Source organism: Carettochelys insculpta, chromosome 1, assembly GCF_033958435.1.
Source record: "Carettochelys insculpta isolate YL-2023 chromosome 1, ASM3395843v1, whole genome shotgun sequence".
NCBI classification, from domain to species: Eukaryota; Metazoa; Chordata; order Testudines; family Carettochelyidae; genus Carettochelys; species Carettochelys insculpta.
Window position 1 is genome coordinate 85583899 of NC_134137.1, and position 17077 is coordinate 85600975.

At 44.6% G+C, this 17077-nt stretch overlaps 1 protein-coding gene across 6 annotated transcripts in view; it reads left to right on the plus strand.

Annotated features, from left to right (window-relative positions):
- PIBF1 (progesterone immunomodulatory binding factor 1) overlaps positions 1 to 17077 on the plus strand; it is a 225793-nt gene that overhangs the window by 16041 nt on the left and 192675 nt on the right. For all 6 annotated transcript variants that reach the window (XR_012643092.1, XM_074982867.1, XM_074982868.1 and 3 more), the window contains 3 exons: positions 8417 to 8536; positions 12166 to 12299; positions 16399 to 16507. Coding sequence is in view for 5 of the 6 variants with exons in the window: in XM_074982867.1 (XP_074838968.1) it covers positions 8417 to 8536; positions 12166 to 12299; positions 16399 to 16507 (363 nt within the window). In the remaining variant the exon portion in view is untranslated. The remainder of the gene's footprint in view (positions 1 to 8416; positions 8537 to 12165; positions 12300 to 16398; positions 16508 to 17077) is intronic.

The following is a 17077-nucleotide window of genomic DNA, read 5'->3' on the forward strand; positions in this document are numbered from 1 at the left end:
TGTATGTAGTTGTTACCCCATTTGTATATTGGTTCCAGTTTTTATTGTGAACATACCAGACAGTTTTACCGGATTCAATAATTGAAAGTTTTATTTTCCAAAGAACCTGAGACGTGCTTGTTGGGGGGATAGTGTGTGGGTGGTGGGGGCGGTGTGCAGGAGGCCCGTTGGGGATGGCTGGGGGATGCTCGGGGTCCCCCTATCAAAATGGGCCTGCTGGGCCTTGTGGACCCATACCCCCTTGCGGTGTGCCTAGCAACTGGATGCGGCAGCTGGCTGGGGGAAGCCTGTGCCGGCATTGACTGCCCACACCTGGATGAAGGCCTCCCCCTTGCTCTCGACAATGCATGCAGCCTGTGCTCACAACCTGGGGGATGTTTTGGAGGCCGACATCCAGGCAGGCAAGGAGGCACCGCCACCGGCCCATCAGGTGGTTGAAGGTTCTCTCCACTACCTGGCGGGCGTGGTTCAGTTGGGCGTCGTAGTGCTTCTCGCTGGTGGTGAGCTGGCTGGTGTACAGGCACATGAGCCAGGGCTGGAGGGGGTAGGCTGCGTCCACCATGAGGCAGAGTGGCATGGTGGTGTCCCCCAGAGGGATTTCCCTCTGGGGGATATAGGTCCCTGCCTTCAGCCAGTGGTACAGACCCAAGTTCTGGAAGATGTGGGCATCATGTGTACAGCTGGGCCATCCCATGTACACATTCTGGAAGCGGCCTCGGCTGTCCACCATGGCCTGAAGGATCATGGAGGAGTGGTAGCCTCTCTGGTTTATGCATCTTCCCCCTCTGTGGTCTGGGGCGTGGATGGGGATGTGGGTCCCGTCTAGGGCCCCAAAGCAGTTCGGGAACCCCATGGCAGCAAATCTGGCAATGGCTGCATCCAGGTCGCCAAGTCGGACAACACTCTGGAGTAGCATGGCATTGGGCGCACGGACCACCTGTGGGGAGGGGACACCAGCACCCATGAGGTGTGCAGGGTGCCCCAGGCCCCACCTCCCTCCCCAGCCCCACACCCAGGCCCCCTTCCATGGCCTTCCACCCCCCAGTGCATGCATGCCCAGGCCTCCTTACCTCCATGATGATGACTTCGACCGTGGCCTTTCCCACTCCAAACTGATGTCCCACGGAGCGGTAGCTGTCTGGAGTGTCTGGCTTCCAGACAGCTATTGTGACCCTCTTCTCGACGGGGAGGGTGTGCTGCATCCATGTGTCCTGGTGCCTCAGTGGGGTGGGGAGGGGCAGGGTGAGCCGCTGGCAGAGCTCCAGGAAGGTCTGCCAGAACATGCGGAAGTTCCGCAGCCACATATTGTCATCCCACTCCCCCATGACCAGCTGCTCCCACCACTTGGAGCTGGTGGGGTAGCTCCAGAGGCAGCGAAGCACCCGGCAGGGGAGGAACAGGGGAGCCCGGTGGTCAGGGGTGTCCCTGTCGGCCCCCTAGGAGGGCCCCCTGCCAGGAACTGCTGGGTGGCTTCCCGCGCAGCATCTAGCAGGGCACTTGCTCCCTGGGTGACAACCTGGAAGGCTTCCAGGTGCTGCTGCTGCTGCTGCTGGGTGTCCATGGCTGCTGTGCATCTTTGAGAGTGTAGCTGGCGTTCTGCAGACCTCATGCTGTGTAGATTGGGTATATCCGGGAGGGGCTCTTTAAAGGAGCGGCTTGCTGTTGCCCTGGAAGGGCTAGTCCACCTGTGACCCCATCCGCGGACTTTCCTGGCCCCTTATTTTGACAGGGGACACTCGTGTGTGTGTGGACGCTCTGCTTTCCCTTCCAAGGCGGCTCCTTTCAACATTTCCCATTGCTACTTTGACGTTGAACATCAATGACACCAGCTGCGGAGGATGTGTGGATGATAAGCTTCAAAGTAGCCTATTTTGATCATGTTACTTCGAAATAGGCTACTTCGACGTGGTGTCCTAGTGTAGTGTAGGTGTTTTATAGATAGCTTACCTCCCTGCAGCCCCCACCCTCCGATGTAATCACCTTGCTCACCTGAAAGGTCACAAATCTGCTATCAGCTCCAGGAGAATGACAGCTTCCAACCTCCTTTAGATTAAAACTTTTCTCTTCTACCTGCTCTCCCCTCCCCCAAGTTTTTAATATATTAGGGAGGTCATGTTCAGAGGCTTGCTGTGAGAAAGAGGTCACCAATTTAAAAAAATTTAACAACTGTTTTAGTTAGTTAAGTTGAATGTTTTGTTTTCATTAGTGTTAATAATTTTTCCACAAGGTGGTGCCACAGTGATACTGTAGCACATAGTATGCAATGAACATTTAAAATGTAATTTGCAAATACAGTAAACCCTTGATTTACATGGAGGGTGTGTCCTGGGCAACTGCCACGTAAATCAAATTTCACATAAATTAGCGGGCGGGGCTGGGGAGATCCTCGGAATTTCTCTGGCTGGGCGAAGCAGGCGACTGGAGCAGAGGCTCCAGCTGGCGGCTTGGGGCTGGATTAGGGGAGGGTTGCTCCAGCCGCCAACCATGTAGAACAGCCATGGCACCCCTGCTTCCCCCCAGCTGCGGCAGGCTTGGCCCTGGAACTGCTCTAGCAGCGGTGTGGCTTGGCACCGGATGGTTCCAGCCATGCTGGCCCCTCTCCGGCTCTGGCGTTGCAATGCCGGGTAGCCACAAGTCAGGAGCTGCCTCCTAAGGAGCCCCTGAGCCAGCTGACAGCTCAGGGGTAAGTGGAGAAGCAGGGTACAATGAAGTAGGCTACCGTTAAACTCAACTCATGTTGATATGGAAGACGCATAAGTTGAGTCTGCGCAAAGCGAGGGTCTAAAAAAATAGACCTAAATAGTTCTAAAAATATCTGGGAACTTTAGTATAATATGCTTACCTTACTACAGTTCCTTCAGGTAAGACCTGTTTGTTCATGACACTACATAGAAATTTTTAAGTTTTTATAAAGGTAATAGGTAATCAATAAGGAATAAGAGATGTGTACTTCTAGGCACATAATATGAACAGAGAGGAAAAATATAAATCCTTTAGTTAAACATTTTTGTTCTGAAAAAGTATCTGTGTGTAATTTATCTTGGTATGCTCATAATGTGTGTACAGTAAAACCACAAAATGTGCGATTTTTGGGTTGCATTTAACTTGCATTACCGTGAGTTAAGTGCAACTCAAAATCCCGTTCCCCCAAGTCCTGGCTCAACCCCCCTCTGGTTCAACCCCATCCCAAGTTCAAACTGCCCACAGCCTGGCTCACCAACCCCATGTGGCTCTAGTTTAGTACCCTCCCAGCCCTGCTCACCACCCGTGCACAGCTCCAGCTCACCCCCACCCCTGCGCCAGCTCTGGCTCACCACCCCTCATGTGCAGCTCTGGCTCAGTCCTCCACCATCCCGGTTCAATACCCCCTCTGGCTCATCGCCCAAGCATGACTCTGGCTCAAACCCCTCCCCCTCCTCGCTTGCTCTGGTTCAAACCCCCCCACATGCGGCTGTGGCTCCCCACCCCTCACCCCAGTTCATACTCCTCCTCACCACTCGAGCACAACTCCAGCTCAACACCCCCTGCCCTGGTTCAAACCCCCCACAGCCCAGCTTATCACCCCTGCATGTGGCTTTGGCTCAACGCCTCCCTTCCCCAGGTCATACCTTCATACCCCGCTGCTCACACTCTGACTCAGCCCCAACCCCACCCCAGTTCAAACCCCCCGTGGCCCGGCTCACCAGTTGAGCACAGCTCCAGCTCACTGCACCCCAGGTGTGGCTCTGGCTCAACTCCACCCCTCTGTGCCCTCCCCCCACCCTTGCAGCCCTAACCTACCCCCAGGCTTAACTGCCCTGCCCCCCTCCTATGGCCTCAACCCACCACCAGGCTTACCCCTCACCAACTGCACCCTGCCCTCCCCACAACCCTAGGAATTACCTTGCAAAAGGAGCTCCAAGTGTTTCTGCTGCTTCCCTGGCAACAGAATGTGGGTTCCACCAGAGAAAAAAATGCCTCCCTGACTTACGCGAAATTCCAGTCATGTGAGGCAGCATGGGACCACGACCCTTGCATAAATCAAGGTTCTACTGTATTCTCTGAATTAAGCTACTTACTTCATTGGCTAAAATGTACATTTTGCTATTCTTGTCATCTCTATGTACTTCTGTTCCTCAACAAAATTGTTTTGTCATGTGCAACTGTGAAATAGCATTGTCTTTAGTGGGTTTGCATGGTTCTTGAATAAACTAAGGGTAGAAATTGTCATGTGGAATTTTTGTTGTGTGAGCAGGAAAAAATTCAGTTGTGACTGCGGCATCCCAGTTTGAATTTCTAGGATTGCAGTTAGAGAAATTATCTTTTTACATGTAAAATGAGCAAATTGAATGTAGAAAGAATTGAAACAAACAAGTTGGCACCTCACAATATGGGATCAGTTTTTTCAAAGACTAAGTGAAGTTTAAGAGCATGTTGCAGTTTTTCCAACACCGAAAGAAGCCTGGACATTCAGAGTTATATTTTAGGTTGGCTTGTCTCTGCCCTTACTTCCCAACATTTATTTGGCATGGTGTACAAATGCACCTAAATTGCTATGTTGGGGATGACAAGAAACAGACTTTCAGCCCAATGGTTAGAGTACTCACTCAGGGTGTGGAAGACAATTAATTCAAGTCCCTGCCTTATGAAGAGAAGGAACTTGAGCAGCATTCTGCCACCTCTTATAGGAGTGCCTTAAAGACTGGGCTATAGAATATTCTGACATGAGGTCCCCTCAGTGTTTCCTGTTGAGCTGTTCAATTTTGTATAAATAAGTAAGTCAACATTGTAGCAGGGCAACTGATCCTAAGTTTCCCAGTTCCCCGATGAGTGCCTTTCCTACCATCTAGATTCAAGAATCATTCTTGCAATCTTCCTCAGTGATTAGCAGTTTCAAGAGGAAAGACTGATGGCACCTCATGAGAATACTCTATAACCCAGTGGTTAGGGCATTCAGCTGAGAAATGGCAAGCTCCTGTTCAAGTCCCTTTTCATCATCCACAGAGGCTGGCCTGAACCAATAGTCTCCCACATCTTGGGTGAGTACCCTAACCACTAGGCTAAAAATTATGAGGGACTGCCTCCTCCTGTTGGTTATAGAGTAAGATTATATCTGAGCATGCCCACTGGATTGAGTCCTGCATGCAGGTTAGATGTTGTTTGGTTTATCTTCCCACAATTTGTGACTTGCTCTAGAGTTTAAGTAGCCAGCCGTCTGAAATGAGGATGTAGAATGCATGCCTAGTAACAGAAACATAGCTATCTAGGGAACTTTCTTTGCAGAAAGCTAGGCCCCAAACAGGTATGGGCAGCTGAGGAATTAGGAGGCATTTGAACAAGAATTTGTCATCAGTAGCTTCTTAAATTTCATATTAGGATTCAGTGTGTCAGTAAACTACCCGAGTTCCTTTTAGAACTTAGCCTTGTTTACATTCATGATATAAAAGGAATAATACATAAATGTGACTTATCTGGCCCAAGGAGGCCAGCTGTAGTCTGCAACAGGTCATTAGAATGGCTATAATGACACCATGTATCACATGGAGGATTTAAATAAAAAGAGGTGTGTCTGAATGTCCTAATCCACACTCATTTTTTGCTATTTAGCTAGAATTCCAAATTTGACTGGTTTAAAAAGCTATTCATCTGTCATTTTTAAATGTTCTTTGTATTGTATTTTTATACAGATTTGTATTTTAATGTATGTATGTACATGTGAGTGAACAATATAAAAAAAGTCAGGACTTCAAAGGTGATAGAGAAAAGATTAAAAATGTAGCGGGGGGATAAAGTTTGCTGAAGGTGAATAGTTGTGGTGCCAGCCTGCGTGTATTTATCTATGGTGTGCCATTGCATAATCAATAGTTGCAGTCCACCTTTCTCTATATTAATTTGTAGATTTCATAAGCTATCTAGTTATGATTTCCAACAGAAAGCCAGTTTTCATATGTGTGCTATATAAACAGATTTGTGGTTTATTTCAACTTTTCATGGTTCTTGATCTTTTTTTAGAAGGTTCAGGATGACTTAGGTTGAAGCCCTAATAGTTGGCTTTTAAAGCCAGCTATTAGAAATCTTCAAAAATAAATTTTATAATAGGATCACTAGGAGGGCCCTTCACCATAGAAGCAGGTGTTTGTCAGCCTACAAATTACGGGGTATAATTAATTTTGTAGTTGAGGATGGGGGAAAAAAGGAATTCTCCATGATGATTGGGAGAATTACTTATAAATACTTGACAGTGGCCATTTTAAAGTAGAGACCATTGGAATTCTTATTTCTTTGGAAACTGAGTTTATCTTTTTGCTTTCTTTTTTAAAATTTAAATAGCTGAGCACCAACATCTTGGGAGTCAAAATTTTACTTTGAAGCTTCTTTCAATAAACATCCTTGTGATGGAGATCACTGAGATCCCTTTGAAAGTGTCTCCTGATGGGCTGATGATAATACTGAGCCTGGTTGTCTGACCTTGGGGGCACCCTACCACCCCCTTCTGCTGAGGCAGAAGCTCTGGTCTTCTGCCCCCCCACCCCAGCAAAGGCACAGAGTTAGGGGTTACTGCCCACAGCAACAGAATATCAGACACTGAGAACAGGTCAACTCTGGGAAGGCTCAGTTACAGGGACTTGATGCAGCCCCTGAGATCAAAACCCCAGATAAACCTGTTACTCTGCATACTGCACAGACATTTTACATGGTGCAGGTTTATAAGTTCACCCTCATTATCAATGAACAAGAGATATGCACAGCTGCTGTTCTGCCCCATTTATCAATTATTTACACTGTTTTTAATCATTAAAGAGATCTTAAATATAAAAAGAAGTATTTATGTGGTTTCAAGTGATGAGACAGATCGATGTAAGTTAGTCAGCTAAAATAAAAAACACACCAGCTAACCTTAATATTCTGATAAACTTGTTTATATGCACCTCCTTACCCTAATAGTAGTAGTAATGATCTCTTCTCACAAGCTAGCAACGTCCTATGATGGTCTCAGTACTTCCTCCTGTTCAGTGTCAAATGTTTTCAGCAGTCATCTTGGTGATAGGGGGTGTCTTGGTGTCTCCCAACTCTCCTAATATCTGGTTCCCTGCATATAAACAGGTTTTGCCCAAGGTAAGACTCCTTTACCTTCAGTTGCCGCCTTTTCACACCTCCAAGGAAAAGTACCATATTAACAGCGGGTTCCAGGATCAGGTGACCTGGCCACATGTCTTTGTTGGACCAACCATAGTCCAGACTTACAAGAAAAATATATGAGGAATCACAGATGATTGTCTTGAGTACCAGACCATTGAGATCCTTGAGTACTGCTAGAGGCCTTCAATAGCACATTTAGATATATAATTTATATTTCCTATTTTTAATTTCACATACTAGAATGATGTACACACACAAATGGAATATACATATTCAGGCGATTACAAACTCTCCAGTGATAGATGTCATGCCTCAATTTGCATAAACCATATCTGAGTTATATATATTCATATTCAGAAACATTTCATAAAAATATCAGTGCCTGATTTCACAATCCTAATTGCCCTCCTCTTCCTTTCTTTCTCACTTATCATGGAACAAAATCAAGGATATTCTTTCCCCATCTGTACATGTCCAAATTAGTGCTTTTAGCTGTGTTAGAGGTTGCATGTGACTGATGGGGATTATGATTTTGATCCTCATTGGCTTCATCTGGCATGATGCGTAAATAAACATTTTCTGTTCAAAAGTGGTATGGTGGGGAAAGGGATAATAGTGATTTTTAAACTCAGTAAGATTATTTTTAGAAGTAGGAAGAGCATATTTGAGAATCATTAGCTCCCTAAACTGCTCTATGCACTGGAGGTGCGTGGTAATGAGGCACTAACGTGCTTATTCAGCCTCATTAATATAATGGCGGCCGCGCAAATTTCAAAGGGCAGACTTCGTAATGCAGATTGACCGTGAAGATGGGCGCAGGTTTGAAATAAGTGACCCATTTCTATATTCCCTTACTCCGATCTAGTTTTGTGGGAATAAGGGAATGTCAAAGTGGGGTGCTTATTTTGAAGCTGCCCTCATCTCCTCTGTCAATCTGCAATTCGAAGTCTGCCTTTTAAATTTGCACGGCTGCCGTTATGCTAATGAGGTGCTGCATATGCAGTGCAGCACCTCATTGCTATTCACCGCTGGGTCTCATTTCCATTTTCCTTTTGAAGAAGGTAGGTAGTGTAGACAAGTCCATAGAGTAGTACATGTATAAAATTATGTAGTAAGTAATGTATATGTTAATAGAAAATATTAACTTTTCTGTAAAACAAATGCAGGATTTTTAAGTTAATGGCATAAAGTGTTCTTTTGTTAAAATTTGTTTGCTGCATTGTTTTTTTTCCTAATTTCAAGGCTGCTTAGTATCTGTATATTTGAGAAGTGACAGTGTTGTTGCTTTCCTTTCTAGATTCGATTCTATGAAGTAGTCCATCCATTAAGAAAAGAAGTAAATGAACTACAGGTGAAAAAAGACAGCCTTTCAGAAGACCTTAGTTATTACAAGTCCCAGCTGAAAGGTGTCATGGAGGTTCGTATGCTTTAGTAGCACAGCTATGAAAACGAGTAGTTCAGTAACTCTGTTCTGTCAAGTGTGTACATTTCCAGTCCACTCCAATTACCTTGCAGATTGTGCAGGAGACTAGAGATTTTATATGGGCATTCATTTTTTTGTTTGTTTTTTTTAATTCCTGCAAAGCAATTGTTTTCTCACAATATTAATTTGCTTAATATTTATACTAATAATACTAATAATGAAAATCCTGTGTCACTGCCATTGAGTGCATGTTTATTAAATGACTTTAAGTGGCAGCCAAAAGTTAGGAGAAAACTTTGACAGATGTTCTGTTTGGAAACACATCTGTTGTACTGTCACTTTTACCTCTTTATTAATTTATTTTAATTTCCTACTTTTTATTATTTTCCCTTTTTTATTTATGACTTGCAGACAGGATTGTGGTGCTTTGATGATCATCTGCTCTTGCTATTTGTTCTGAAATAATCTTTATGATATCAAACTTGATCCTATAGCAACTAACTGTGTTGCCGCAAATTTAAAGACTAACTACATTTAAGGAATAAGTTACTTAAATTTACTGTAAATCCTGTTGCCCTTTCTTCCTCTAAAGAAGGGGAGGAGACAGAGAAAAAGCAAAAATATCTTTTTTCCTAAAGTATATTGCAACATTGTCTGCTCTCAGTATCATAACTTATTTTAAAGACTACATCTAAGATTGTACACTGTTGTGCACAAAGCTGAAGTTAAGATAATTGTATCACTGAAGTTAAGGTGGCAACAAAATGTTTTCTTTTCCAAATTCTTAATAGCTTTGGTGGACTCATTTTATCTTTTTCCCTTAAAACTTCGTGGCTGGCTCAACTTAAAAGGGTATGTTAAGTTATCACAATGTCTTATTTGATAAATGGACATTAAAATGGTGGGCTTTTTTGTCTTAGCTAACTTGTGAATTAGTGATTTCAACTTTCAGAGATACAGACATATGAACCAATGTTTTCTCTACCGTGTTTGAAGAAATTTGTTTTTGAAATTACTCTAAAATGATTTGAAAATAGCAGTGTAAAGATGGGGATGCACAGCATTAATCTACACCATGGTTTCCCAAACTGGCGGACGTGCCCCCCCGGGGGGTGTGGGAAGAAATTCCAAGGGGGATGCAAGGTGACTCAGTCCCCCCATCATTCCCACCACCCAGAGAAGGATCTGACTTTTGCTTCCAACTCTCAGCCCCTGCCCTTTTATGTGGGTGACCCAACACAGCTCCTATAAAAAGCAGGCAGCTGGAAAATACCCACGTGGAGTTGGCTGCCTTCTGCAAATGAGAGTGGGTGTGGATTGGCGGTGGGAAGGAGGATGGGGTTAGATGGGGGACTGCAGGTGCCTGGCTTTGTGGGAGGACAGTGGAGGGTCTCGGGTGGATGGCTCGCAGGGCTTGCACGGCTCGGGCGGCCAGCCAGCTTGCAGGACGCATGGGGCTCAGGCAGTTGGCCCCTGCAGAGCTGGGCTTGGGTGGCTGGTCCCAGCGACATGGGGCTTTGGGTGGCTCAGGCTGGTGGGCAGGTGGCTGGCCCCTGGCAGCATGGGGCTTAGGCAGGCAGCTTGGGCAGCTGGCCCGCAGCTGGGGTGGGTGGCTGGCTGGTCCCAGCAGCGCGGGGCTCGAGCAGCCAGTGGGCAGGTGAACAGCTGGCCCCAGCAGCTGGTGGGCGAGTGGGTGGCTGGCACCAGTGGCATGGGGCTCAGGAGGGCAGCTCTGGCAGCACAGGTCTCTGGTGGGCGGGCGGCTGGCACGGGCAGCTCTGGAGGCTGGCATGGGCGCAGGCAGCTGGCTAGCTGGGGCTGCACCAGGCAACCACAAGGGGCCAAGAAAGAGTATTTGTGTTTATTTTTAATTTTAAATAACATTTTTTTATATCAGGCTTTTGTGTTTATTTCACATTACAAATTTAATTTTTTTGTTAAAGTGGGGTTGGATGATGGTGAAGAAGTGGGGGGCATGAGGGTTTCTCAAAAATCAAAAGAGAGACCTGATGCTGAAAAGTTTGGGAACCACTGATCTATGCCCTCTTACTTTCCCTCCCCTCTCTTTGAAAAAATGAAACTGCCTGCTCTTTTCCTGAAGTACGCGTTGATAGCTGTTCCTTTAATATTCCATTAAAATAAACGAGTGTAGTTACTTCATATGTAGTAGAGTTTTTAAAATACCCTTGAGACAAGACCGGACAAAACTTGCATAATGAAGTTCAATTTAGGGTCTTATATAAATACTGAACACTCTTAACTCACTCTTTTGACTTAAACATTCACCGAATAAAATTAGCTTTTAAACACACCAAAAATTAAATAATGCCTTTCATTTAGTAACGCTTCCATAGTGTAACTTGCTTCCACCTTTGGATATTGTATCTATGCAAAAAAAAAATGTCTCTAAATGTATGCTGTCTGTAAAGTATTTTTTCTCCTATTTTAAATAGGCACATTTATAAATCAATAATTGAAACTTAGTTTAAATGATGGAGGAAATTTTAGCAGTTATGGAAATTGAAATTAGTTTTATAATTATAAAACCTTCATTACAGTCTCTGGCTGCATCTACACTGTCCCTCCCTTTCGGAAGGGGCATGTAAATGCAGCAGATTGAAAATGCTAATGAGGTGCTGATATAAATGTTCAGCACCCTATTTGCATAATGGCTGCCACTTGCCTCATCCAAAGTACTGCTTTTGAAATGCAAAATAGCCATGTAAATGGGGTTCCTTCGAAAGCGCTTTCAAAAGCGCTATTCTTCTTGAAAAAAGTCAGGCAGGTGACTAGTAAGTTTGAATGCCAAGTAAGTTAAATATGGACTGGACAAAATATCCAAACAGTAGATTATTACAAGAAAACGGATTTCTCTTGGACCAGCACTGACATGGCTAGCTAAAATGTTGAATATTCTTAGGTCTGGTAGCTATGAGAGTCAGGTTAGATAATCTGTGCCATGTGTACTGTATGCATGCTTTCCTGTGAGTGAAGCAAGTTTTACAAAAACATGTTATTAACTGAGGTATAATGCATTAGGTGGTTTAGTGAAGCCAGGGATTACATGTACTATTTGATTCACGGAAACATTTAGAATCTATGTAACGCACTTCAGGCAAGAAGTTGAAGATTAATTTAGAGATCTGCTTACTATCAGTGTGTTACCATAGACTGTGCTCTAAATGGCTAACCAAAATTCAGCAAGGTGAGTGAAAATGCAGGATGAACAGTGACAAAATGATTAAGGTGAATAAAGGCTTTTATTACTTCCTGAAAGGTATTTCTGCTTTAGCCAGATCAAGTTTTTAGAGTGAATTTAGTGGCCTGTGTTATGGTCTAATGGTCCCTCTGACTTGAAATACTATGAATCTATGAAACCTAACAGAGAAGACTGTGAGTGAGAAAGTAGGCATGTTAATCAGCTAAGTAGGCTGTAGGGATGGATATATATAAAAAGCTGTGTTTCTACCAAGGTAAAAGGTGGAAGCCTCATCATTCAGATGACAAAGCACATTAATGAAACAAAAGTTTCGTTTTTTTTAAATTCTCACAATTACTATGTCATTAATTCAAATAAACGTAAGTGGATCATCAATCATTCAAAAACGTATTTTTACTTATAGAGCTATGAAGATGAGCGAAGAAGTCGTTCAGAACTTGAAGTCCGATGTCAACGTTTGACACTGGAACTAGCAGATACCAAGCAGATGATTCAGCAAGGTGATTACAGGCAGGAGAACTATGATAAAGTAAAATGGTCAGTACATCTCCAGAGTAAATATGTTCAGTGATGTTAATATAAAATTATGCCAATATATTTTGTTAATCAAGGTAATAAATCTTACTGTGAGTACCATTTGGTTTTTGACTCATACCTGCTCACAAACATACTGGCTGTATCTACGTATGCCACTTGCTTTTGGAATGTTAATGAGGCACTTTGGAACAGGTTAATGAGGCACTGGCATGAATATTCTACACCTCATTAGCATAACGATGGCCACTCACACTTCGAAAGTGCTGCTTTTAAATGCAGACTGGCTGTATAGACACAGGTGCTTCGAAATGAGCACCACACTTCAAAATTCCCTTATTCCCAAAACGAATTGGGATGGGAATTTGTAGACATGGCCACTGGATATAAATTATTCTTCAACTTGATAAGTAAGGTATTCCACTTACAGCTGTGTCTGGTTTGTGAAAAGCACTACTAATGAACTTTTCAGACCTGAATGTCTAAAGATGGCTGTCTAAAACTGAAGTAGTCTGATTTTTCAAGAAAGCTAAGCAACCCAAGTTCCCAGTGAAGAAAAGAGCTGCAGTGTGCTGAATGTCTTGAAAAATTAGACCACATAAACAGAAATGGTCTGTTTTTTCCAATGTTGGGACTTGACGTTACTTTGCCCTCTTGTAACATTGTCTGTTTCTACTCATATACCCAAATATGATTTCTTTTAGGAACCTAGGTTTAAGCATCCAGATTAGAAAATTGTCTCATAAGTCTTTGCCGTTTATTGAAGGACATGACAGAACTCTTCCCGATTTTCTTTAATCCATATAGTGTTACATAGTTTATTGGTCTTATTAATGTTTAGCTTGGGAAAAGGGTTCTGGTGTGAGTGTAAATTTAAAAGGTTCATTGTGAAGGCATCCTTAGAGTTAGCCTATTATCCTAAATGTAACTACTGGTCTTTGTTCATTTTATGTAGTGACTGACTGTCCTGTAAATTGCAATTGCAAAATAATACAAAAATACATGTATTTCAGCCCACGCCACAGATGAGCTTCACAGTGTGTCCGGAAGGTTAACAAATCTGTCCCCTTGCAGATCCTCAGGGGCTTAATTTCCAAAACCGTTGTCTCCATATGGGCTGGGGGGCAGGCTGGCGGGGAGACAACTTACAAACAATTTACTATTAATTCCCTCTTGCCTTGTTTACTTTGAGCAAGTTCCACCTTGGGAACCTCTGCTGATCTTAATTATGGAATTAGTCATTGAGAGAATTGAACTCTCGGGTAGCCACGTCTTGAACAAGTTGTGGCTTATAAGTTAAAACCAACAGTTTGAATTTATGTTCAGTGGAAACCGATGAATGTCATGAATCGCCGAACTAATGAGATTCCAATATACAATTCCATTTGATAAGAAGGTTGCATCAACTTGCTCTAGTTTCAGCCTCTGAAATGTTTTGGAATGTAGCTCTGTGCAGAGTGCATTATAGCAATCTAATCTCAACATGATAAAGATAAAACTTATTGTGACACATTCCCACTTAGGAGAATGGTTTGCAGTAATCTTTCTAAGTGCACATGGCAAAAAAAGCACTCTTGGGCCTGGGTGCTATGAGGGCATGTTGGAGGGAGCACATGATCTAACTGACTGTCCGCACTGACATCAATGTTACAAGGTCTTTAAACTCTGAGTTCTGTTACATATACTGGCCCCTGCCCCTGTTCACCAACCTTGGGTCAGTTATGTCAGTCCCCTATTTACCAACATTGTTTGAGTTACATTACAGGTGGCTAGTTTTCATCCCAGCCCCAAGCTGGCACTGGATAACTTGTTTCACTGCTCCTACTCTGTCAGATATTACAGAGATGTAGACCTAGGGGATATAGGCATGTTGAATACATTATAACCTATATCTCCTCATTAACTTTCCCAGCAGCCTCATACATATGCTGAGCAAGAGGATTATATAGCTCTGTGCACCACTTTAAAAGAGAGAACATTCAGGACAGGATGAGTTGCTTACAACAACCCTTTGGGTTTTCTCAGAAAGATGGGAGTAAAGTCCCTCAAGCCTTTTCCTACACTCCTGCAACTGTCTGCAAAAAAGTCAAGCAAATGTCATCATCAGTTGCATCAAAGTCTTCTGACAGATTAAAAGAATGGGCACAGGCACTTGATCATTGTCCATAGTTAAGAAAACAATAATATGGCCCAAAGGTGAATCTGAGAAGTACAAAGGCAGAGCAAGAAGAGAAATGTAGTGTAGACAAGCTAGGTATGTTTTTTTTTTTTTAAAAGGAGAATGTAGCCGGTTTGGGGTCCCAGAAGGGTTCCTCCCACTTCTGGGTGAGTGGGTGGCCACTCTGTCCCACTGCCACGGGTACCCCAAACCCCCCCAAGTTAACAGTTCTGGGATTCCCACCTTGCCTCGGGTAAGAGGCAACAGTGCAATGCCCCTGCCTTACTGTAGGTGAGTGCTGGGGAAATTAGCTCAGGTCAGGGTAGCGCAAACATGCTGCCAATGCGCCTGAGCCCTAGCTCAGGGTGGCAGGAAACCACCAGTCAGTGAAACCTGGCTCAGAGTGGGGCAGCAAACACAGTCTCAAAGAAGACCCCTGACTTAGCTCAGGGCAGGGGAACATCACAACAGTTTCAGAGTGTCCAGGCCCTAGCTCCGGGTGGGGCAGCAAATACACACAGTTCAGGAGAGCCCAGGCCTTGGTGCCAGGCGGGGTGGTAAGCCAAATAGTTCACAGTTGAGCCCAGGCTCTAGCTCAGGGCAGGGCAACAAAACAAACGAGAGTCCAGGCCCTGGTGCAAGGCAGGGCAACAAAACAGACCCAGTCTTGGAAGGCCCAAGCCCTAGCTCAGGGTGGGGCAGCAAACCAACCCTTGCAGATTGTCTTCCCTTTCCAGAGAGCCTCAGCCCTAGCTCAGGGTCAGGCAGCCGACCCAGTTCACAGTGCACACAGTTCCACGATGGGCACAGACACTTCACCTGTGCTGGTGAAGGGGAGATGTGGGCCTGCCCACTCCACTTTATCCCGGTCCAGGGGCCCTGGTTGCGGCAGCACAGTCTGCTGCATGGGTCAGAGGGAATTCAGACCGCAACGCGCCAACCCAAGGCCCTTTAACATTTTCTTATCCCCTGAGCCACACCCGATGTCCTCCATAGCACATGCTCCATTGACACAATTGGTTAGTGTGCAGTAGTTGACTGACCAATGCTGAGGTTGTGAGTTCAAGCCACATCTGTAGCAGGTGTTTTGGGTCAGAGGGATAGCTCATTGGTTTGAGACCATTTAGGGATCGGGGCAATTAGATTTAAAAAAAAAAAAAAAAAGGATGGTGCTTGGTCCTGCTAAGAGGCCAGGGGACTGTGGTGCTTGGACCTGCTAAGAGGCTAGGGGACTGGACCTGATGACCTCCCAAGGTCCCTTCCAGCTCTGTGAGAGCTGTGTATCCTGCTGAATTTGTTGGAGCTCACAAGGTTCCACGTCCGTCTGGGGTCCAGGTCGCCTGACCCCAGATAATGCGCCCTATCAGTTCAGCTGCCTCAGGCTGGCTTGTGGTGCAGGCTGAGGCCGGTACTCAGGTTCCGCTGGGGTCCACAGGGTGGCAGGACTGGCAGGGACCCAGCCGATCCAATCCAGGCCTTATCCTCACTTGGCCGCTCTTCAGCCTCCCAGGCTGGGAGCACAGAGCCATCCTGTGGCAGCTCAGCCCACAACTGAGCCCTCAGGCTGGGTTTTTAGAGTAGAGGCGCCACGTCCTGACTTCTGGTCAGGTGACTGGGAGGGGCCAGGCTCACTATAAAATGGATCCCAGAAGGGTTTCTCTCCTTCTGGGTAGTGGGGTGGCCACTCTGCCCCACTGCAGAAAAATATAAAAGTAGTTGAAAGTTGAGTAGTGAGAAGGTGAGATGGTACAAGGAGTTCTAGGTAACCAGGAAATGAAGAGAGAGAGGATTTGCAACAGTAATGGTGACACTGAATGAAGGGAAAGAGACGCCAATGTTTGATGAACACAAAGGATGGATAAAATTAAAGAGCAACATGAGATTTGTGGACTTCTTTTCATTTATTTGAATGTATCTCATAATAATCTGGTTTTATTTTAATAGTGAACGAGATGCATTTGAACATGAATTATCAGAACTCAGAAGAAAATATGAAATATTAGAAGTTTCACACAAAGCACAAGCTAAAGAAAGAAATGACTTATCAAAAGAGGTAAACTTCCAGTTCTTTTAGAGACTGTATGCATGGATTCTGTGCCTGGTATGTGAAGTATGATTGTTTTTTAAAGTAGTGCCCATTGAGGTTGCATCTATACACTAAAGTACGGATTGAACCTCTCCAAACCAGCACACTCTTGTTCAGCAACATCCATAATCTGGCATATTTTTAATTAGCCGGACAACTACTTATCATGATTGTGGCCAAGTTTCCCGTGATCCCATAAAGTTTGTGTAAAGCCACTAGTCCTGTGTCTCAGTTTTCTGTGCTGTAATTTAGGTGTAATTTATTTCCAAGTGTCTTCTAAGAGCCCAATAATCAGTGGAAGTGTCGGTAATTCTGTGAGACAATACTGATGTCCTGTGGCCCAGTACACTTCCTCGTTTAATACCAGTCAGGCTCTAAGAGTGCTGGACTAGAGAGATTCAACCTGTATCTTTATGTTGTCCCACCTGAGGACGTAAAGAATGGAGTTAGCCCAAAAACTCAACAGTTCCTGCTTGTTGCCGGTCATGTGGAATTGCATGCAGTTTCCACTTCATCAGTGAAATTTTCTTAAGCCTG